Source organism: Hyperolius riggenbachi, chromosome 2, assembly GCF_040937935.1.
Source record: "Hyperolius riggenbachi isolate aHypRig1 chromosome 2, aHypRig1.pri, whole genome shotgun sequence".
Taxonomy (NCBI): domain Eukaryota; kingdom Metazoa; phylum Chordata; class Amphibia; order Anura; family Hyperoliidae; genus Hyperolius; species Hyperolius riggenbachi.
Window position 1 is genome coordinate 483,659,359 of NC_090647.1, and position 24,443 is coordinate 483,683,801.

Consider the following 24,443-nt stretch of genomic DNA (forward strand, 5'->3'; position numbering starts at 1 on the left):
ACCACGGTTTCTGACTGTATGATAACCTGTATGTTCTCACTGTATGATAACCTTCTCAAAATATACCGTGGTATGACGGTATTACGGTATAACACAACCCGGGCCTCCACCTTACATTAAATAATGTGCCCCCACCCCAGTATGGTAACCAGATGTGCCCCTCTCCCTCAGCATACATATCATTAATGTGGAAATGAACAAAGGCACCAAAAGGATAAAAGTAGCTAAAACTTAAAAAAAAAAACCTGGGAAGGTAGTAGTGGACTTACCTCCTCCAAGCAGACACAAAAATGTATTTATATATACACTCCAAGGGGTCAAAGCAATGCGTTTTGCAGGTGTGGCCCCGCTTCATCAGGCAATAGGAGGTGGAGCATACAGCAACAAGTGTCTATTACTCAGCCTAGCGCCTCTTAAGCCGCCGGGAGATTTGGGCACAGGGTAAAGCCCTTTTATGGCTCACCCTGCTACTGCAAAAGTCCTGGCAGCGTTAAATACTATTCCCTCTCCAGGTCGTTGTGGATAGTGGGGAATGATATAATTCGGCTTCTAGCTATTTCTGGCGGCCAAATTACAGTTTTTTTATAGTAATTTGTGCTCCGTTTTTTGACGCCACCCAAATTACTCACTGAACGCAGATATAGCCATAATTCCTATTACGGCCTATGGCGGCCAAATCTCCATCACTGTTTTTACAGCACTTCCTCACCCCCCCCCCCCTCCACCCCGTATCGTAGCCAGGTGTAGGTTCCACCAGTATAGCTAGTTAGGTATAGGTGTCCCCAGTATAGGTAGCCAGGAATAGGTGCCACAGTACAGTAAGCCAGGAATATGTGCCTTCAGTGTTGGTAGCCAGGCATAGGTGACCCAGTATAGGTAACTATGAATAGGTGCCCCAGTATGGGTAGCCAGGAATAGGTACCGCCAGTAATAAGAGCCCCTAGTATAGGTAGCCAAGAGTAGGTGCAGCCAGTATAGGTAGCCAGGAGTAGATGCAGCCAGCATAGGTAGCCAAGAATAGGTGCCCCAGTATAGGAAGCCAGGAGTAGGTGCCCCAAGTATAGGTAGCCAGGAGTAGGTGCAGCCAGCATAGGTAGCCAGGAATAGGTGCCCCCAGTATAGATAGCCAGGTGGAGGGGAGGGATGACACTGCGGCGGGTGCACGAGGAGCAGCGGGGGTGGGACACAACAGCGGGAGCAGGAACAGCAGCAGGGGTAATCAGATACATTGCCAAGATCCATCGCCACATGTAATACTTACTTTTTCCTGTTACATAGTTACATAGTTATTTTGGTTGAAAAAAGACATACGTCCATCGAGTTCAACCAGTACAAAGTACAACTCCAGCCTGCTCCCTCACATATCCCTGTTGATCCAGAGGAAGGCGAAAAAACCCTTACAAGGCATGGTCCAATTAGCCCCAAAAGGGAAAAATTCCTTCCCGACTCCAGATGGCAATCAGATAAAATCCCTGGATCAACACCATTAGGCATTACCTAGTAATTGTAGCCATGGATGTCTTTCAATGCAAGGAAAGCATCTAAGCCCCCTTTAAATGCAGGTATAGAGTTTGCCATAACGACTTCCTGTGGCAATGCATTCCACATCTTAATCACTCTTACTGTAAAGAACCCTTTCCTAAATAAATGGCTAAAACGTTTTTCCTCCATGCGCAGATCATGTCCTCTAGTCCTTTGAGAAGGCCTAGGGACAAAAAGCTCATCTGCCAAGCTATTATATTGCCCTCTGATGTATTTATACATGTTAATTAGATCTCCTCTAAGGCGTCTTTTCTCTAGACTAAATAAACCCAGTTTATCTAACCTTTCTTGGTAAGCGAGACCCTCCATCCCACATATCAATTTGGTTGCTCGTCTCTGCACCTGCTCTAAAACTGCAATATCTTTTTTGTAATGTGGTGCCCAGAACTGAATTCCATATTCCAGATGTGGCCTTACTATAGAGTTAAACAGGGGCAATATTATGCTAGCATCTCGAGATTTTATTTCCCTTTTAATGCATCCCAAAATTGTGTTAGCTTTAGCTGCAGCGGCTTGGCATTGAGTATGATTATTTAACTTGTTGTTGATGAGTACTCCTAAGTCCTTCTCCAAGTTTGAAGTCCCCAACTGTATCCCATTTATTTTGTATGGTGCTAGACCATTGGTACGACCAAAATTTCATCTGCCATTTATGTGCCCATATAGCCATCCTATCCAGATCCTGTTGCAATATGACACTATCTTCCTGAGAGTTGATGATTCTGCACAATTTTGTATCATCTGCAAAATTAGCAACATTGCTCACTACTGCATCTACTAGGTCATTAATAAATAAATTGAAGAGCACTGGACCCAGTACAGACCCCTGTGGGACCCCACTGCTAACAGTCTCCCATTTTGAGTACGATCCATTGACCACAACTCTTTGTTTTCTGTCCATTAGCCAGTTCCCTATCCATGCACACAGACTCTTCCCCAGTCCTTGCAATCCTCACCTTTTGCACCAGACTTTTGTGGGGAACAGTGTCAAAGGCCTTTGCAAAGTCCAAGTATATCACATCTACAGCATTCCCAATATCCATATTAGCATTCACTACCTCATAAAAGCTGAGCATGTTAGTCAAACAGGACCTGTCTTTAGTAAACCCATGTTGATGCTGAGAAATAAGATTATTTTCTACTATGAAGTCATGTATAGTATCTCTTAGTAACCCCTCAAATAGTTTGCATACAACTGATGTTAAGCTTACAGGTCTATAATTTCCTGGATCTGATTTTTTGCCCTTCTTAAATAATGGGAAAACGTGGGCTGTACGCCAATCCACTGGGACTCTGCCAGTTGAAAGAGAGTCACAAAAGATAAGATAAAGGGGTTTATCTATAACTGAACTTAATTCCCTTAGGACCCGAGGATGCATGCCATCCGGGCCAGGTGCCTTGTCTAGTTTTAATTTATTTAGTCTTGCCTTCACTTCTTCCTGCGTTATGTATTTAATATTACAGTTAGAAGATTGAGACTCTTCTGCCTCTGTAATTTGCAACAGTGCTGTTTCCTTTGTGAAGACAGAAGCAAAGAAAGCATTTAATAACTCTGCCTTACCTTGGTCATCCACCATTGAGTTCCCACCCTCATCCTTTAGGAGTCCTATACAGTAAACCTTTCTTTTTTTAGAGTTGATGTACTTCTAAAACTTTTTTGGGTTAGATTTGATATCCCTAGCTATTTGATTTTCAGCTTCGATTTTTTGCCAGCCTAATTTCTTTTTTACAATTTTTATTGCACTCCTTATAATTGCTTAGTGCAGCCTCGGTCCCCTCCTGTTTTAGGACCTTATAGGCATTCTTTTTCTTCTTCATTTTATCCCTAACCTTTCTATTCATCCATAGAGGCCTTTTTTTTATTCCTAGACATTTTGTTTCCACATGGGATATACATACTACAATATTGATTGAGAATAAGTTTAAAAGCTTGCCATTTCCCTTTAGTGTCATCTCCTTGTAGTACATTATCCCAGTTCACCAAACTTAGTGCCTGCCTAATTTGATTGAACTTTGCTTTTCTCTAGTTCGTCTATTTTATTTGCAAGGCTCCGAGCATTGGTTACCATGCACTTTATATTTTTACCACCACATTTACCAATTTTGTTTACATGAAATAGGCTACTTGAAGTTTTACCAACCTCCTTAAAGGGATACTGTAGGGGGGGGTCGGGGGAAAATGAGTTGAAGTTACCCGGGGCTTCTAATGGTCCCCCGCAGACATCCTGTGCCTGCGCAGCCACTCACCGATGCTCCGGCCCCGCCTCCAGTTCACTTCTGGAATTTCTGACTTTAAAGTCTGAAAACCACTGCGCCTACGTTGCCGTGTCCTCTCTCCCACTGATGGCACCAGGAGCGTACTGCCCAGGCCCAGTATGGTCTGTGCCTGCGCCGTGCGCTCCTGGTGACATCAGGGGAAGCGAGGACATAGCAACGCAGGCGCAGTGGTTTTCTGACTTTAAAGTCAGAAATTCCAGAAGTGAACCGGAGGCGGGGCCGGAGCATCGGTGAGTGGCTGCGCGGGCACAGGATGTCTGCGGGGGACCATTAGAAGCCCCGGGTAACTTCAACTCATTTTCCCCTGACCCCCCTACAGTATCCCTTTAATCTTTACACTGTCCCCACCCCCCTCTCCACCCCCCATTATGTTAGGCTCCCACTGTCTTTTTACCTTATCTTGTCTACATATTGAGACTTTATGCTCCCGCCTCCCCCCAGATCCTAGTTTAAAATCTCCTCCAACCGTTTAGCCATCTTCTCCCCCAATGCAGCTGCACCCTCCCCATTAAGGTGCAGCCCATCCCTGCGTTCCAACTCACTGTTACAGCACCTAGTACATGCAGCACTATACCGGTATACTGCGGCAACCCTAAATGCTAGGCAACTGGTATTGTTTAAAAAGAAATAAATATGGCAGCCTCCATAGGTCTCACACCTCAGGTTCCTTTTAAATGTGCGGTTGGTTATGATTTTGTAAAATTGCCTGGAAGTTCATATTTAATCTCAAGAATCTCCTATTATGTTTGCTAAAATCCTTGCAAAGTTTTACAGAGATGGAATTTCGCTTTCGCTCTTCACTTTTGCTTCATGTTGGTGTGTAAGTTACAATCATGGCTGTAATTGATTCATTATTTTGTTTTAATTAATTTCAGCACAATAAAGGAAAAAACAATTTGCCTAGGGGCATATTTAGATCTGTTGTAAAAGTCTGCATAATTTACGATCTCAATTACATGGGCTTTGTAAATTACATGCACACACTTGCAAATTGTACATATTTTATGCAGAACAAGAAGGCACAGCTCCTTCCAATCTACCATAAAGACTTTAACCCATGTATGCTCTTTATTAGCTGCTGTATACCTTTGTGACAAGCAAATATTCACAGCGGTTTTTGAGAGGCCACTATAGAGTTCAGCAGTTTGTAGTGTCAGTGATTGTCTATCTGGTTTGATAATTGCCACATATATATGATTTTGCGTAAAGAAAGGAAATAAAAGACATCTGTATTCTGCTGCATAAATCACTTTGAAGACCCATCTGAACTACGAAGTCCAGTTTTAGAGGAAGGAAATTTTACAGTGTGTGCAAAAACAGACAGCCAAATTAGATGGAAACAACATAGTTTGTTTGCACTATCTGAAGAAGGGGACCCGCCGTGGCCCCGAAACAATTGTCATTTTTTTCACGTGCTTATGAAGCAATACATTGAGACAATCTGCAATTTGAAAAGGTGTGCTGACCTGGACCTTTTTCCTTGCCAAAAAGAAATTCAAGGTGCTGGACAGAACGTCCTGAAAGCAAAAAATCCAACGTTTCCACAGACTCCGTAAACATAGGTGTAGTTTATTTACATAACACACCAGATGTCCATTCTAGTCACCAAAGACCATTTTAGGGCCACAGAGGGTCCCCTTTGCCAAGGAATATAAAAGAATGACAACCATTATATAGTTTGTTATATATCTTGACAAAGGGGACCCTCCATAGCCCCAAAACAGTCGTTGGTGACTGGAATGGACATCTGGTGTGTTATGTACATAAATTACGATTATGTTTACGGAGTGTGCAGACCCCTTGGCATTCACTTGCTCTAGATGTGCAGAGAGGCTGAAGAGGTTGAATCTCCCGCCTAGACTATTGTAATTCTCTTCTGTCTGGCCTCCCCTCTAACCGTATTGCCCCACTTCAATCGGTAATGAATGCGGGAGCCAGACTGATAAACTCTTCTCATCGCAGCACCTCTACGACTCCCCTCTGTATCAGCTTTAGAATCAATTTCAAAATCCTGTGCTTGGCCTACAAATCAGTGCACAGGACCTGCCCGACCTACATCTCCGATCTTGTCCACAGACACATACCAGCCCGCCCCCTCCGATCCTCCAATGACCTGCGCCTTGTCGCACCATGCATATCTCAGTCCCATGCATGACTGCAGGACTTCGCTAGGGCTGCCCCTACTCTCTGGAACTTGCTCCAACCAGCCACAACCAGCCATCAGACTCACCCCCACCTTTAATACCTTCAAACAAGCCCTCAAACTCACCTTTTCATGCTCACGTACCCCCCCTAGACCAGCACAATAATACATCTGTTGGACACCCTCTCAACAGATGCACCTATTGTCTCCACTCCCACCCTGTAGATTGTAAGCATCTGGCAGGGCCCTCCTCCCTAGTGTTTCCAGCTTGATTATGCAATCACCCCTCTTGTGGACTAGAACAGTCTCTATTTTGACCGATGACACTGTACTGTTATCAAATCATTTGCATGATCTTGTTTTGTTGGGAGTTTCCCGTATGTCCTTCCTTGTATATTAACCCATGTATCTATTGTGCAGCGCTGCGTAATATGTTGGCGCTTTATAAATCCAATCCAAATCCAATAATAATTGAGGGTACTTCTGGCTACCTAATACTGAGGGGCACCTGTAGCTACCTGTGACAGGCAAGGGAAGTAAGGGAGAAGTGGCAGCTGGGACAGCCGGCACACCTGCAGTGCAGTTTGGAGGGGTATTGTAGGTTCATGGAGGGAGAAGTCTTAAAGTGCCTGAACATCTGTGCCTAAAAACTACTGTGAGGTGAATCCAGGCCTGCCTTCCAAAAGGTGTAAGAGAGAGGTGTAAGCAGGAGGATAGGACTACCATTATACAAAACACAGACTGAGATAATCATTTCAATATGCAGTAACACTAATGAAGGGTAATGACTGAAGATAGACCTAAAGGTCCATACCCACGTGCCTCACCCCTCCTCTGGAATGCCCTTTCACAACACATCCGCCACTCTCCCACCTTTGAAATCTTTAAACGCTCCCTCAAAACCCACCTTTTCCGACAAGCATATTCTCTAGCTTAGGCCATGCACCCACTAAATAACCTAATTACGCACTGCCTGTACATATACTGTATACTTCCCCCACCTTTTGTTTCCACCCCATTCCTTTAGATTGTAAGCTCGCAAGGGCAGAGCTCTCACCCTTTTGTGTCATGGAATGTTATTAATTTAATTGCTTGCACACTGTTAGACATTTATACATTTTAGGCATCATGTTAAATCAAATTGTAATCAGCAGTGCTGTATCTTGTATCAGTGTTCATATTTGATGTATATCATTGTCTGTATCATTATGTATCCCTTGTTTGTTTTCTTACATTGTACAGCGCCACGGAATATGTTGGCGCTTTATAAATAAATAATAATAATTAGAATACCCATGGCAAGATTCCATCTGTCAAAATGAACGATCGTTCCAACCGACATCAAGTACATATCTTTAAGAAAAAAAAAAGCAAGCAGTAAACAACGGATTCAGACAGCCAATGCTTGTACATTATTTTTTTTCTCCAAAATTTGTATTAATTTTCAAATAAAGTAACAAGAGAACAATGTAATATTAAGACATATTACAAACACAACAGTTCAGTGCAATTGTACTTAGGGTACATTAAAACGCTTAGATAAAATACATTGCATTCAAAAAGAACTATTTGATGTCAGTAGCGCTAGGCATCATGTACTGACATCTGAACGAGTCAACTTCAAAGGATTGGACTTAGGGAAATTCTAATAAGGGAAAGAAGCCGCCATGAAGGGTTGGCGGCTTAACGATCTTGACCTGGTGTAACTTATTATTGTTCTAAGCGGCCCTGGGATTGTGTTCTATTGAGTATCAACATTGTAGGAGATTCCATGGGCTGCACTGTAGGTAAAACTGCGTATATGTAAGTTTTTACTATATTCCACATTATGGGCCTGGTGGAGTAGAGACCATTAGGCGGGAGAGAAGATGTGGTGAAGACAGGGAGGGGGAGTAGAGAGAAGTGTTAGTGTGAGGGTAAGGGGGAAGGGGTGTAGGTGTGGGGGTTGCCGAGCCACCATTAACTTCGTTACGTTTTTTAATTTACCTATTATGGGAGGTATTTGGTGTGCTTGTACATTTTTAAGGGCCACCATGACGGATCAGTTCGTTGAACATTACCTTCTGTACAGATCTTTAAACAATCTTTCCACCTGCACCCTTCTTCGTTTAACGATCCCATTACATTGGTAATCTTCTTGCAGTCTATTGCTGTTCTCAACATCCCATCGGTAAAGATCTTTAGTATAAAGATTGTCTAAACTTCGTTCATCAGATCAGTCTTCACATGAGTACTTAGCTTTAGGTTGGCCCACTGGTTAAAAAAAAGGCCCAAATGTGGTCACACCTCTGCACTCCATGGGCCGTAGCTCCTACCAGCTAAGCAGTGAGCATGTGCAAATACCTCTCCTCTCTACTTCCTGTCATCCACCCATTTTTCTTTGATGGATAGCTTCTCTCACAGCTTCTTATGCTAGCAAATACATGTATACATGTACTGATAACAATACTGTATCAGGGTATTCAAGATATAAAAACCTTTACAGAAGAGCTTACAATCTAGTGGGTAGCAAGTACAATAAATAAAACACTTAAAGTGTACCCGAGGTGGCATGATGACATAAATATGAGTATGTACAGTGCAATATCTCAAAAGTAAGACGGTTGGTCAGCACACCAGCTTCTCAAATCAGTGAAGTTTAATCGATCACATGTCAACACGCAAGTTAACAATTGTTTCGGGGCCACAAGGGGTCCCCTTCATCAGAACAGTGCAGACAAACAATGTGATAAACATTTTGCACCAAGTATATACACCTAGTGATAAAACAGTACCACCCCCAATCATGAGATACATCCCTCCCTCATCTCTATGTAAACATTGCATTTCTGTTCCTCAGTTCAAAGATCAAAATTCCAATAAGTACATGTATGCAATAATCATAGCATAGGAAAATGAGTTACATAATATATGCATAGATATATAGGCAAGGTTACTGTAAATACCCCAATCCATATAGCACCATCACCTGTCAATAATCCATGATTTCAAATCCATTGGCTCCGTAAATCGCGCCAAACCGCCGCCTCCCGTTGTCCCAGCCGTTGTCTCGACCGGGTCTGCCTCCATAGATGGTTGCCATCGCAACCTGTTACCCAGAGCGCTTAGCGCTGTAGGCAAACCAATCCGCATTGAGCGGCCAGGAGGCCCCCCCGCCCCCTGCACGCGTCACAGATGACGCGCACCGCTCCTGCGCACTACGTCCAGCGTCCGCATTACTATGGAGACGTTGCTGTACGGGTTACGATAGCAACCCGTACACTTAATCCTAATGATCCGCGGCCGTCGGCTCCGTATGGCCACTGCGCACTGAGGATTCCCCTCGCTGCTGGAAGCAGCAGAGAATACCCCTAAGTGACACATCTGTGAGGAGCAGCAATAAATTGCTGTCTTCCTCACATCAAGGCTGGACACATTCAGAATATATATGGGCCACATCCTATTATGGCACACCATATATATAATAAATGATAATAATTACCTATAGGTCCAATGGACTCACCCAAGGGGGGCAAAGCCACCCCTGTACAGTAATTATTTAAAGGAGCCAAAAGGTATGAAAAAATGTATCAAGAAATACCTGTGGAGAAAAATAATGATTTGCAATTAAGTAAACATAAGAGGGAGGGGGGGAAGGGATAGGGACAAGGGAAAATGATGGGGAAAGGGATAAGGAAAAACAGGATCATGATCAATAATACACAACCAAACGTGCAAAAGTAAATGCATGTGTTATAAAAAACTCAACAGTGGAACCTATATCATAGTAATGGAGAAGGCACGAGTATCATGCTCCACTGGTCGATTATGTCCTGATAGTTGATCACCTGTCATCAAGATAACAGGCAAACGAATTGTACTGATTTAATCCTCTAGGGGCGACAGTGTCCAATGTATGTATCCAAAACGTCTCCTTGCGGAGCAATAATTTGTCTCGATTTCCACCTCTCCTGGGTTTTTTGACATGGTCAATGACCAGACCCCTCAGTTCGCTCACCCGGTGACCCAGCTGCACAAAATGTACCGCTACTGGTTTAGATAGATCTAATGGTTTACTTTCTCGTTCTGCTTCAATCGCTAATCGCACATCACTCCTGTGTTTTTGGAATCTAACTTTAAAAGCTCCAGTGGTCTTCCCTACATAGCCCCACCCACACGGGCATTTGAGTAGGTAAACACAATATTCAGTATTGCAGTTGTAATAGTCTTTGATGAAAAATCTCTTACCAGTACTCGGGTGCGTGAAGTGGGTACCTGTAATCAAAGAATTGCAAATATTACAATTGTAGCATCTGTAGCAACCCTTTCTATCAGAGAAAACAAATGGTTGTTTAATATATTTATCATATGGATCAGCTTGTACCAAAGTATCTCTGAGACACCTACTCGATCTGTATGAGAATAGTGGTTTCTCTTTAAGCATTGGATTCAAATTTCTGTCAGATTGTAGTATGGATATGTTTTTTTCAACTGATTTTTTAATGGTTGTAGACATGCAACTGAAATCTTGGACAAAAGGGATTGCATGCTTATCTTTTTTAGATGTTTTTCCTTCAAAGATGGCATATGCTCTCATGATTGCTTCATGTAATATCTTGTCCGGGTACCCTCTCTCTTTAAATCTCTCAGACATGATCTTAATCTCCATTCCCGCATCACCAGAGTCACTGCAAATTCTTAGCACTCTAAAAAATTGTGATATGGGTAATCCATTCATCAGATGATTAGGGTGGGCGCTATCATACAGGAGTAAGGTGTTCCTATCTGTAGGCTTTCTGTAAAGTGTAGTACTAAGTCCTACATCAGTTTTCTTCACCATCACATCGAGAAAAGGCACCGAGTGATCAGAGATCTCTGCATTAAAAATAATGCCCTCAAAAAGTGTGTTGAGATATTCAACAAATTTTGTCAATGTGTCTCTGTCGCCCCTCCATATCAAAAATACATCGTCAATGAACCTTGTCCACATACTGACGTGTTCAAGGAACATTGACGACCTAAACACACACTCCTCCTCCAGGTATCCGACAAATAAATTTGCATACGCAGGAGCAGCCGAGCTGCCCATGGCCGTTCCCCTGCATTGTCTGTACCATTTCTGTTCAAATCTAAAACAGTTACATGTCAGTATCAGTTCCATGCCTGCTATAATAAATTCTGATGGTAAAAGTTCACTGTGTTGTTTTAACAGAAAGTGTCTTACCGCTCTTAGGCCATCATCATTTGGAATGGATGTATATAGGGATCCTATATCCATGGTGCACAGAAGCATCTCACCTTCTTCCATGGTAAATCCCTTCAGTTTGGATAGAAAATGCTGTGTATCCTTTAGGTAGGCTGGTAGTGATTGAACAATTGGTTGGAGGTGGAAATCGATATATTGAGCAATGGGCTGGGTCACCGAGTCAGTACCCGAAATAATCGGGCGATACTTAAGTGGTGTGGTCCCCTTGTGCATCTTCGGCAATCCATACAGGACTGGTCTCTGAGGATGATCCGGTAGTAGAAAGTCAAATTCCTTCTCTGTGATCCACCTGTTAGATAAAGCTAATTGCAGAAGTCCCTTAAGTTTACCAAGGATAGACAATGTGGGATCACCGAGAGTCTCACTGTAGCTAGTCTGGTCACCCAGCATATCTCGTATTCCTCTACTATATTCGGAGTAGTCCAAGACCACAATTGCTCCCCCTTTGTCCGCCGGCTTAATGATGATATTCTTGTTATTCCGTAATGATGTTATTGCCGTCCTCTCATTGCGGGTGAGATTGTATTTCATCGATTTATTCTCTCCCTCTTTGAGGACATCATGACGGACTGTTTTAATGTAGCTATCAATGCTGGGGAATGTTCCTGGTGGAATAAATGAGCTCTTCAATTTGAATGCGGAGGTGTGGGTTGTCGTCTCGGTAGATGGTTTGGTGGAGAAAAATTGTTTCAATTTCAGTGATCTTTCATATTTGAACAAGTCAACTTCAAATCCAAAGGGGTCAAATCTGGGTGACGGACAAAACGATAATCCTTTTGATAACACCGCCATTTCGTGTTTATTCAAGGTATGTTGGCTTAAATTCACGATTGGGGATGTTGGTTCAGGTGGATCACAGAGAAGGAATTTGACTTTCTACTACCGGATCATCCTCAGAGACCAGTCCTGTATGGATTGCCGAAGATGCACAAGGGGACCACACCACTTAAGTATCGCCCGATTATTTCGGGTACTGACTCGGTGACCCAGCCCATTGCTCAATATATCGATTTCCACCTCCAACCAATTGTTCAATCACTACCAGCCTACCTAAAGGATACACAACATTTTCTATCCAAACTGAAGGGATTTACCATGGAAGAAGGTGAGATGCTTCTGTGCACCATGGATATAGGATCCCTATATACATCCATTCCAAATGATGATGGCCTAAGAGCGGTAAGACACTTTCTGTTAAAACAACACAGTGAACTTTTACCATCAGAATTTATTATAGCAGGCATGGAACTGATACTGACATGTAACTGTTTTAGATTTGAACAGAAATGGTACAGACAATGCAGGGGAACGGCCATGGGCAGCTCGGCTGCTCCTGCGTATGCAAATTTATTTGTCGGATACCTGGAGGAGGAGTGTGTGTTTAGGTCGTCAATGTTCCTTGAACACGTCAGTATGTGGACAAGGTTCATTGACGATGTATTTTTGATATGGAGGGGCGACAGAGACACATTGACAAAATTTGTTGAATATCTCAACACACTTTTTGAGGGCATTATTTTTAATGCAGAGATCTCTGATCACTCGGTGCCTTTTCTCGATGTGATGGTGAAGAAAACTGATGTAGGACTTAGTACTACACTTTACAGAAAGCCTACAGATAGGAACACCTTACTCCTGTATGATAGCGCCCACCCTAATCATCTGATGAATGGATTACCCATATCACAATTTTTTAGAGTGCTAAGAATTTGCAGTGACTCTGGTGATGCGGGAATGGAGATTAAGATCATGTCTGAGAGATTTAAAGAGAGAGGGTACCCGGACAAGATATTACATGAAGCAATCATGAGAGCATATGCCATCTTTGAAGGAAAAACATCTAAAAAAGATAAGCATGCAATCCCTTTTGTCCAAGATTTCAGTTGCATGTCTACAACCATTAAAAAATCAGTTGAAAAAAACATATCCATACTACAATCTGACAGAAATTTGAATCCAATGCTTAAAGAGAAACCACTATTCTCATACAGATCGAGTAGGTGTCTCAGAGATACTTTGGTACAAGCTGATCCATATGATAAATATATTAAACAACCATTTGTTTTCTCTGATAGAAAGGGTTGCTACAGATGCTACAATTGTAATATTTGCAATTCTTTGATTACAGGTACCCACTTCACGCACCCGAGTACTGGTAAGAGATTTTTCATCAAAGACTATTACAACTGCAATACTGAATATTGTGTTTACCTACTCAAATGCCCGTGTGGGTGGGGCTATGTAGGGAAGACCACTGGAGCTTTTAAAGTTAGATTCCAAAAACACAGGAGTGATGTGCGATTAGCGATTGAAGCAGAACGAGAAAGTAAACCATTAGATCTATCTAAACCAGTAGCGGTACATTTTGTGCAGCTGGGTCACCGGGTGAGCGAACTGAGGGGTCTGGTCATTGACCATGTCAAAAAACCCAGGAGAGGTGGAAATCGAGACAAATTATTGCTCCGCAAGGAGACGTTTTGGATACATACATTGGACACTGTCGCCCCTAGAGGATTAAATCAGTACAATTCGTTTGCCTGTTATCTTGATGACAGGTGATCAACTATCAGGACATAATCGACCAGTGGAGCATGATACTCGTGCCTTCTCCATTACTATGATATAGGTTCCACTGTTGAGTTTTTTATAACACATGCATTTACTTTTGCACGTTTGGTTGTGTATTATTGATCATGATCCTGTTTTTCCTTATCCCTTTCCCCATCATTTTCCCTTGTCCCTATCCCTTCCCCCCCCTCCCTCTTATGTTTACTTAATTGCAAATCATTATTTTTCTCCACAGGTATTTCTTGATACATTTTTTCATACCTTTTGGCTCCTTTAAATAATTACTGTACAGGGGTGGCTTTGCCCCCCTTGGGTGAGTCCATTGGACCTATAGGTAATTATTATCATTTATTATATATATGGTGTGCCATAATAGGATGTGGCCCATATATATTCTGAATGTGTCCAGCCTTGATGTGAGGAAGACAGCAATTTATTGCTGCTCCTCACAGATGTGTCACTTAGGGGTATTCTCTGCTGCTTCCAGCAGCGAGGGGAATCCTCAGTGTGCAGTGGCCATACGGAGCCGACGGCCGCGGATCATTAGGATTAAGTGTACGGGTTGCTATCGTAACCCGTACAGCAACGTCTCCATAGTAATGCGGACGCTGGACGTAGTGCGCAGGAGCGGTGCGCGTCATCTGTGACGCGTGCAGGGGGCGGGGGGGCCTCCTGGCCGCTCAATGCGGATTGGTTTGCCTACAGCGCTAAGCGCTCTGGGTAACAGGTTGCGATGGCAACCATCTATGGAGGCAGACCCGGTCGAGACAACGGCTGGGACAACGGGAGGCGGCGGTTTGGCGCGATTTACGGAGCCAATGGATTTGAAATCATGGATTATTGACAGGTGATGGTGCTATATGGATTGGGGTATTTACAGTAACCTTGCCTATATATCTATGCATATATTATGTAACTCATTTTCCTATGCTATGATTATTGCATACATGTACTTATTGGAATTTTGATCTTTGAACTGAGGAACAGAAATGCAATGTTTACATAGAGATGAGGGAGGGATGTATCTCATGATTGGGGGTGGTACTGTTTTATCACTAGGTGTATATACTTGGTGCAAAATGTTTATCACATTGTTTGTCTGCACTGTTCTGATGAAGGGGACCCCTTGTGGCCCCGAAACAATTGTTAACTTGCGTGTTGACATGTGATCGATTAAACTTCACTGATTTGAGAAGCTGGTGAGCTGACCAACCGTCTTACTTTTGAGATATTGCTCCGGATGTTGCTTAGCATCCCTGGTCATGCACCCATAACCACTATTGGGACAATAGTGCCTCTCTGCACCCTGTTTACCTATGTACAGTGCAAAACATATTATTAACCAGGCTACTTATCTTTTTTTATTTTACTGCCTGAAAAAGTTAATTTTCAGGCATGCAAGTAACAGCTTCTGTCTTGGAATATAGTAAACATTACTGATTACAGCCATAAACGATTTCCTGGCAGAATGCAACGTCTGAAGGCAGGGGAGAGATAAGAAAGGTCAATAAGTTATGTATTTGATCTCAGGGACACTTAATAGGCTGCCATTGAGCAGAAACATAAAAACATTCAATCTACTTTGTAAATGTTTAAATATAAAATAAATCCAATGGGATATCTAAAAAAAAGTAGTCCTTAATGTGTTTTTTACCGTTTTAATTGACCTCCATCATCTTGTGACTTCCATCTCTGTGTCCATGCGCGTTATACAGTACATTGCGTGTGAATGTATGTTGCCACGGGGTAGAGAAAAACATCATTGCTCTAGTGTGCCCAGGTCTGAGGGACCAATGGGAATTTTGTTTTGGGGCCCCTTATGACTTCTAGTTACACCATTGACGAGAATAATATATTTTCTATGTAAGTTAATATGAGCTATACAGGGAGTGCAGAATTATTAGGCAAGTTGTATTTTTGAGGAATAATTTTATTATTGAACAACAACCATGTTCTCAATGAACCCAAAAAACTCATTAATATCAAAGCTGAATATTTTTGAAAGTAGTTTTAGTTTGTTTTTAGTTTTAGCTATTTTAGGGGGATATCTGTGTGTGCAGGTGACTATTACTGTTGCATAATTATTAGGCAACTTAACAAAAAACAAATATATACCCATTTCAATTATTTATTTTTACCAGTGAAACCAATATAACATCTCAACATTCACAAATATACATTTCTGACATTCAAAAACAAAACAAAAACAAATCAGTGACCAATATAGCCACCTTTCTTTGCAAGGACACTCAAAAGCCTGCCATCCATGGATTCTGTCAGTGTTTTGATCTGTTCACCATCAACATTGCGTGCAGCAGCAACCACAGTCTCCCAGACACTGTTCAGAGAGGTGTACTGTTTTCCCTCCTTGTAAAGCTCACATTTTATGATGGACCACAGGTTCTCAATGGGGTTCAGATCTGGTGAACAAGGAGGCCATGTCATTAGTTTTTCTTCTTTTATATCCTTTCTTGCCAGCCACGCTGTGGAGTACTTGGACGCGTGTGATGGAGCACTGTCCTGCATGAAAATCATGTTTTTCTTGAAGGATGCAGACTTCTTCCTGTACCACTGCTTGAAGAAGGTGTCTTCCAGAAACTGGCAGTAGGACTGGGAGTTGAGCTTGACTCCATCCTCAACCAGAAAAGGCCCCACAAGCTCATCTTTGATGATACCAGCGCAAACCAGTACTCCACCTCCACCTTGCTGGCGTCTGAGTTGGATTGGAGCTCTCTGCCCTTTACCAATCCAGCCACGGGCCCATCCATCTGGCCCATCAAGACTAACTCTCATATCATCAGTCCATAAAACCTTACAAAAATCAGTCTTGAGATATTTCTTGGCCCAGTCTTGACGTTTCAGCTTGTGTGTCTTGTTCAGTGGTGGTCGTCTTTCAGCCTTTCTTACCTTGGCCATGTCTCTAAGTATTGCACACCTTGTGCTTTTGGGCACTCCAGTGATGTTGCAGCTCTGAAATATGGCCAAACTGGTGGCAAGTGGCATCTTGGCAGCTGCACGCTTGACTTTTCTCAGTTCATGGGCAGTTATTTTGCGCCTTGGTTTTTCCACACGCTTCTTGCGACCCTGTTGACTATTTTGAATGAAACGCTTGATTGTTCGATGATGACGCTTCAGAAGCTTTGCAATTTTAAGAGTGCTGCATCCCTCTGCAAGATATCTCACTATTTTTTACTTTTCTGAGCCCGTCAAGTCCTTCTTTTGACCCATTTTGCCAAAAGAAAGGAAGTTGCCTAATAATTATGCACACCTGATATAGGGTGTTGATGTCATTAGACCACACCCCTTCTCATTACAGAGATGCACATCACCTAATATGCTTAATTGGTACTAGGCTTTCGAGCCTATACAGCTTGGAGTAAGACAACATGCATAAAGAGGATGATGTGGTCAAAATACTCATTTGCCTAATAATTCTGCACTCTTTGTATTCATTGAACGCCAGTAGCGATACTGTGTGCACATAGCACCCAGCAAGTTTACTGGTATTTACAGAAATGACGTTGCACCCAGTGCACAACTCACATTATGTAGGTAATGTGCATCTTGCTTCTATAGCGCAAGTAGCATAACACATGTTACACAAGCAATGCACACATTATCTTTATAATGTCACTTGCTTAAAAGACAACTGGGGTGACAAGTGACATTATGAGACGGATGTGTATGTACAGTGCCTAGCACACAAATAACTATGCTGTGTTCCTTTTTTTTCTTTCTCTGCCTGAAAGAGTTAAACATCAGGTATACAAGTGACAGGTTCTGTCTGGGCCGGGACCGGGTCAGACTATAGCGTCACACTCACTGATAAGTAGTTACAGCCATAAAACACTTTTCTGTTAGTAAATGGCTTCTGAGAGCAGGAAAGAGATAAAAAGGGTCAATAGTTCATTGATTTGAGCTCTAGCACACTTCAATGAAGGTGTCATTGGGCAGAGATAATGAAACAGTAAAAACTAGATTTAACTATAAAATAAAACTGTGGAAGATCTAAAAAAAAAAGTCATTTTTAGAAGGAGGATAGGTACGATTGTTTTTCTCATCAGTTTATTTTCACCTCGGATGTCCATGAAAGGGGTTCTGTAGCGTTTTTTTTTTTTTTTTAAATCAAAAAGTGTCACTTACCTGGGGCTTCTAACGGCCCCCTGCAGATAACCTGTCCCGCGCCGTCCCTGAAGAATCCTCTGTTCCACCCCGCTGGTCACTGTCCAATTATTTGTCTAACTAGATGAATGTCACTGCGGCTGCATGGCCGCACATCCTCCCTCTCCGGGAGCTTACAGCACAGTACGAGAAAACTTTGTAGCCACAGTGACATTCGTCTAGTTAGTGACGGAGCAGGACAGGATATTTGCAGGGGGCGTTAGAAGCCCCAGGTAAGCAACACTTTAATTTTCAAAAACGCTACAAAACCCCTTTGAATACCAGTAAAACTGACCTCCACGGTGTTCATGTGGTCATTTTACTAATGTTTAGTGAATAAAGCCTTATATATCCAAAATATATGAAAATGATCAACATTTTCTTTTCTCAAGCAAAAGTTACAGTTATTAATACAAATGTATTTATTTTTTGTTTGTTTGGTCTCTATGTAGTCACGGATCAGCTTGCAACAGGGGGATGTCGATGGAGCCCGAAGATTAGGACGCCTGGCCAGACTCCTCAGCGTGGTATCAATCTTCCTGGGAATTGTCATAATTATCCTTTGTGTTCTCAGTCTCACTGGTGGTGAGCTAAATACATCTCTTATAGTCTATTTGTCACTTGTACACAATACAGTAAACCTGTTCATGAGAATGTCACCTGTTGTTTTTTTTGTTTTTTGTTTTTTTGTAGAACAGCTGAATTTTAACAAATCAGTTCAGATTAGAACTCCTGTGATGGATCTCCTTGCTGTAGTCTTAAGATCTGTAACGTCAAAACGTCCCCTGGGGGGTACTCACCTCGAGTCAGGGAAGCCTCCGGATCTTAATGAGGCTTCCCACGCCGTCCTCCGTCCCTCAGGGGTCTCGCTGCAGCCCTCCGTGCAAGATGACGTCAATATTTACCTTCCCGGCTCCTGCGCAGGCGCTCTGACGGCTGTCGGCTCCGAACTAGGCGGAAATACCGGATCACCGTCGAGTCTGCTCTACTGCGCAGGCGCAAGTTTCCGGCGCCTGCGCAGTAGAGCGGACCCGACTGAGATCGGGTATTTCCGTCTACTTCGGAGCCGAAAGCAGCCACAGCGCCCCTGCTGGAGCCAGCAAAGGTAAATATTGAATTTACAGTCCGGTCTGTCGCCGGCTGTTCGGAAGGGCTGCAGCGAGACCCCCGTGGGACAGAGGACGGCGTGGGAAGCCTCATTAGGATCCGGAGGCCTCCCCCACCCGAGGTGAGTACCCCCCAGGGGATGTTTTTGATGTTACAGAGTCTCTTTAAGCCTCTGTGCACATGCTTAACTAAAGTCATCTGAAGCAGCCAATAGCGACTGCCTCAGCCGATATTCAGGCGTGTGTACAGAGGCTCATGACACCCAACCCCAGCGACCGCCGATGGCATTATGAACGCTGTCCTCCCGCTGTGTGACATCATGCTTGCCTCGCTCCATAGTCTCTCCGGTCCCCCAGCATAGCAAAGTCTGTGCAGCTCAGCCCAGCGAGGTTGCCCAAGGGGATCAAGTCCGCACTTTGTAAATAGTATTCACATAGTGCTTCATTTGTGCTATTTTTCTGCCATTCCCTAAAATGTCAGAAATACAGCAGGGACTATGTTGGTGACATGCTCTGTCACTCAAGTTTCTCTCAGGGACAAGCTCAGCATCACCATTGATAGGTGGGAAGGAAGGAGGCACCAGAAAAGGAGGTTGTCGCATCCAAGATGGCTGTCACTTCAACAGGAAGAGTAAATAGCATTGACACTTACTTTACTCAGTAATGTCTAGCAAGTTCCAAGAGGGAGTTTATTATTTATTATTACATGATGCTAACTTTTATTTAGCACTACTTGTGATAGTTTTGCTAAGCTAGGTGAATACAGTTTTGATTTAGGGCCGGTTTCCACTAGCCGGATGCTTTCTGTATCTGGCTTTCTGTATCACAGACATCTGAGAGTGTCTTCCGGAAGTCCAGATGCGGCTGTCACTCTTTGCTAGGGGGAATCGGATGCGTGCTGCAGACATCTGCAGCGTGCAATCCCTATTTTCCCCACAGCACGCCGTATCGCACCGCAATGGCACAGCTGCATTCAATGGAAATTATTCCATTGACATGCATTGGTTGCAGAGGCAATACAGAAAATCACGATACAAATTTGCAATGAGTGAAAACGGGCCCTTAAGTAGTTTGCTGAAGGCTTAATAATTAGATAATCAATGCTTAATAGTAAATGTCACCGACAGGTCCTGCTCAGTGCCATCTAATAATGTAAGCATCACGTACATGCATCAGTCAATTCTATTAAAAAGGCACTGTAGTGACAGAGTAAAATGTAACAAATTATTCACAATACCCACTTTTACATTAATTATTTATCCTGGTTTCAGCATCCAAAACACTTCCTATATCTATTCAGTGATGGCTAACCTTGGCACTCCAGCTGTGCTGGAACTACAAGTCCCATGAGGCATTGCAATACTCTGACAGCTCTAAGCATAACTCTGGGGGGCAGGGGCATGATGGGATTTGTAGTTTTATCACAGCTGGAGTGCCAAGGTTAGCCATCACCGATCTATATATTGCTGTATATTGATACGTAACCCCGCCTTTCCAGTGATGCTTAGCCTAGGCTGTTTAGCTATGCAGAATTATCCCCCTCACACGAGCATCTGGGAGACCAGGTATTATTTATTCTGTCATTTGGAACACAGAGTAAACATTCTGCATGCACCTGGCAACAGTAAAGATGTCGCCGTCTTTGATAAATGTCAGAATGTAAATCAGAGTGAGGAAAGATTTTACAATGGGTGAACACTGACTAAATCATTTTTAAGTGAACATTGTAAAAAAATACAAAAGCAAAATTATTCATTATGTTATTTTCAGCACAGATTCTTTTAAAATTCATATAGGGGAAAAATGAACTTCATGCAGGGCCAAACGTATATTTACCTACCCCTAGACCAACTTTCTTGTAGATTCCCCTCCATGTGCAGTGCCCCCCCCCCCCCCATTCAGTGTCAGTGTGCAGCCACCTTGTGCAGTGCCCCCCCCCCCCCCGTTCAGTGTGCACCTTGTGCAGTACCCCCCCATTCAGTGTGCAGCCACCTTGTGCAGTGCCCCCCCATTCAGTGTGCAGCCACCTTGTGCAGTGCCCCCCCCCCCCCCATTCAGTGTGCAGCCACCTTGTGCAGTGCCCCCCCCCCCCCCATTCATTGTGCAGCCACCTTGTGCAGTGCCCCCCCCCCATTCAGTGTGCGGCCACCTTGTGCAGTACCCCCCCATTCAGTGTGCAGCCACCTTGTGCAGTGCCCCCCCCCATTCAGTGTGCAGCCACCTTGTGCAGTGCCCCCCCTTCAGTGTGCAGCCACCTTGTGCAGTGCCCCCCCCCCCCATTCAGTGTGCAGCCACCTTGTGCAGTGCCCCCCCCCCCTTTCAGTGTGCAGCCACCTTGTGCAGTACCCCTTCATTCAGTGTGCAGCCACCTTGTGCAGTACCCCTTCATTCAGTGTGCAGCTACCTTGTGCAGTGCCCCCCCCCAATCAGTGTGCAGCCACCTTGTGCAGTACCCCCCCATTCAGTGTGCAGCCACCTTGTGCAGTACCCCCCCCCCCCCCCCATTCAGTGTGCAGCCACCTTGTGCAGTACTCCTCCCCCCCTCCTCATTCAGTGTGCAGACACCTCCTCCATTGTGTAACATTCATGTACAGCTCTTACACGTACAGCATCCTTGGACAGTAGCCTCCCCTTCTGCAGCCTCCCTTTTTCCTATGCTGCAGCCTCTCTTCCATGTCTGTCACCCACTTGAACTGCAACCACCCAAGGCCTAGGCCTCTGTGGCCTTTCCAAAAACCCGCCCCAGACTTCAAGTACAGTATATCTCCATTTCTATTTTTTTTTATTATAACACTTATACACTAGCCATTTTGTAGTATAATGTATAAATATAATTTTGCGGTATAAATATTGCTTTTTCTGCGGACAGCTGCCATCATTCAGGCAATGATTCACATTAGCTTCCTTGCAAACACGACAACAGTTTATTCTTTGTTGGACACATCTCTAAATACTTTTCGCCTCGTTTGATTGGCTCAGGAACCAAGAAGTAAATGTGTAATATCCCCAGCCAAAGCCTTAGGAGTTTTTTTTCTTTTTGCAGTGAGTGTTCCCTTTATGTGGTAGGGAGAATGCCTAGCTAAGGGATAGCAGACTGCCAGATTGTTGTTTTACAGTCCTTGACTAATCATGTGCAAAATCTCCCAGCTTAAAACCTCCTCTAAGAAGCTGGCAACAGTCTTAGAAATGAAGATAGAGAGCCAAAGAAAAAAAGGCAAACTACTGCAGGAAGGTTGGCTAACATTCTTGTAATGTATATCGTTGTTCTGCAGCAAAGTCTTTGTTCTCTCATAAATATGGAGTTTGCCATAAACTTAAAACGAAAGTAAACCGATGAAATAAACAATTATCATTTTTGCCCTAAGTATGGCTTTACTTGAGTCCCATAGTCATGCGATTTACTATACAGACAAATCTTAAAGAACAACTATCAAAGAAACTGTCCTTCGGTAAACCCCACATACCTATAGAGCTTTTAGCCAGGAACACTAGAAAGCTTTTCAGAGGTCTCTCAGCACAGCCTGCGTGAAAAAAACAGGCTTTGTTTATAAACTGTTGTAACAACTGTGTCGGCGATGGGGGGAGGGTGGGCAGAGCTGTACTATGTAGATAGGTTTCACTTCTCTGTCACTATTCACAGAGGAATGATTTACTGTTTGTTTCTGCCCTGTTCTCACACACACACTGCTTTTTGACAGCTGTCTCTTAGAGCCCTGGATTCTTAACCCTTACAGTGAGAAAAAAGGAACAAAGGCCAGTTCTGTGTAGTATTGGGACTGTGCACAAACGTTTATCTCATCATAGGATGTATTCACTAAACATCAGTAAAATTGCCATGCGCAGGGAGTTCACAACAATTTTACCGTTATCCTTACTGTAAGCATAAGGCGTTACTTAAGTAATGTGGGTCACGCTGATTGTGCAACTTGTGTAGTATAGCTAGTGTGAGTAACAGTAAAATTGCTGTGTGCACCCTGCGCATGGCAACTTTACAGATATTTAGTGAATATGGCTCCATGTTACATGTCACTTCAAGGTCCCTTTAAATGGAAAATTCAATGTAAAATGGTTTGGAAGGATATTAGATAGTTGAATCTCTACAGTCATAAGGTTTACTTTGCCATTTGGTTGTTATGCTTATTCTGCGGACTCTGCTCCTTCTTCTAAAATAAGGGCTCATTCTCACTATGAGCGATGCTGTCAGTTTTGACACACTGTACATGGTGTGTAATCTGCATGGTAATATGAAGTCCATGTTATTTAGTACAATGTGCTTTCACACGCATTGAGCTATAACGTGTCTGGGAACAGTTTTGCAAATGACGCACACAATCTCTTATTGTGTTGTATTGTGGCTCGCCATCCGCGTTATACTGCAAGTTACCGTGCACAGTGTGCATCAGAAAACATGTTTGTGCACACATTACAAGAGAGAATGAAACCTAAAGAAATATTATTTGACGTGATTTACTGGAACTAGCTGCAGGTGTTGTAGACGCTGTGGTGCAGGGGCATCTCTGAGCTTCAGCCGCTGGAGGTCCAGGTCCCTCCTGTCTTCTCTGCAATGCGCTCATGCTGTAGCTCCAGATGTGAGAATCAGGAAGTAGAATGAGTGCTGTAGAGAAGACAAAAGGGACCTGGACCTCCAGTGCCTGTGTCAGAATTCTAACCGTTTATTTATGCAGGAAAAGCTGGCAGCTGTTTTAAGCTGTTTTAGGTTTTAATGTTCTATGCAAACTTTTATGGTAAACGGTAAAGTTGGGGTAATTTTTAAAATATTGCTCTGGGACATCTCAGCATATTCCAGGCTGTGAAACTTAAAAGATTATTTTAGTTACAGAAGCTAAAACATTTTTTGTTTATGTTACAACCATCTTTCAAATGTCAAGGTTAGACAGCGCAGTATGTGAAGAAAAGAAACAAGTTTAAAAGTCACATTACTGCAGTAGTCATATATATACATTTTCTCAATTATTACATATACATAATATTAATCTAAAAATTAATAATCAATACAGTCCTTCTAAAGAAATAAATAATTATTGTTAAACACTATAATTACATATAATATAATTTAATACTTTGAAATACATGTAAATGCTGGATTCTGCCAGTAAAAGTTTCAAAACACTTTAGATGTGTTCCACATGGATGTTTGGGTTAGGAGGTGTTATAAAAAATTCTGGAATGTCAATAAAACTTTACAAGGTTTTTTTCTATTGTCCCGTATTTAGGAAAATTATGCCACCTGGCGGTTTCATAGTCTTATAAAATTAATATTATTAATACAGCTTGTTATTTACATGATTTAATGGTGACATCTGCCGGTTGAAATTACATTTGTTCATAATAGAACATTATTAAGTTTTAATATACAATTATATATTCTATGATTAATTGT

General features: G+C 42.9%; 1 protein-coding gene across 1 annotated transcript in view; it reads left to right on the plus strand.

Moving 5' to 3' along the window:
• Positions 1 to 24,443, plus strand: part of TRARG1 (trafficking regulator of GLUT4 (SLC2A4) 1) — a 97,530-nt gene that overhangs the window by 61,779 nt on the left and 11,308 nt on the right. The window contains exon 2 of the mRNA XM_068266015.1: positions 18,389 to 18,521. Within this exon, the coding sequence (XP_068122116.1) occupies positions 18,389 to 18,521 (133 nt within the window). The remainder of the gene's footprint in view (positions 1 to 18,388; positions 18,522 to 24,443) is intronic.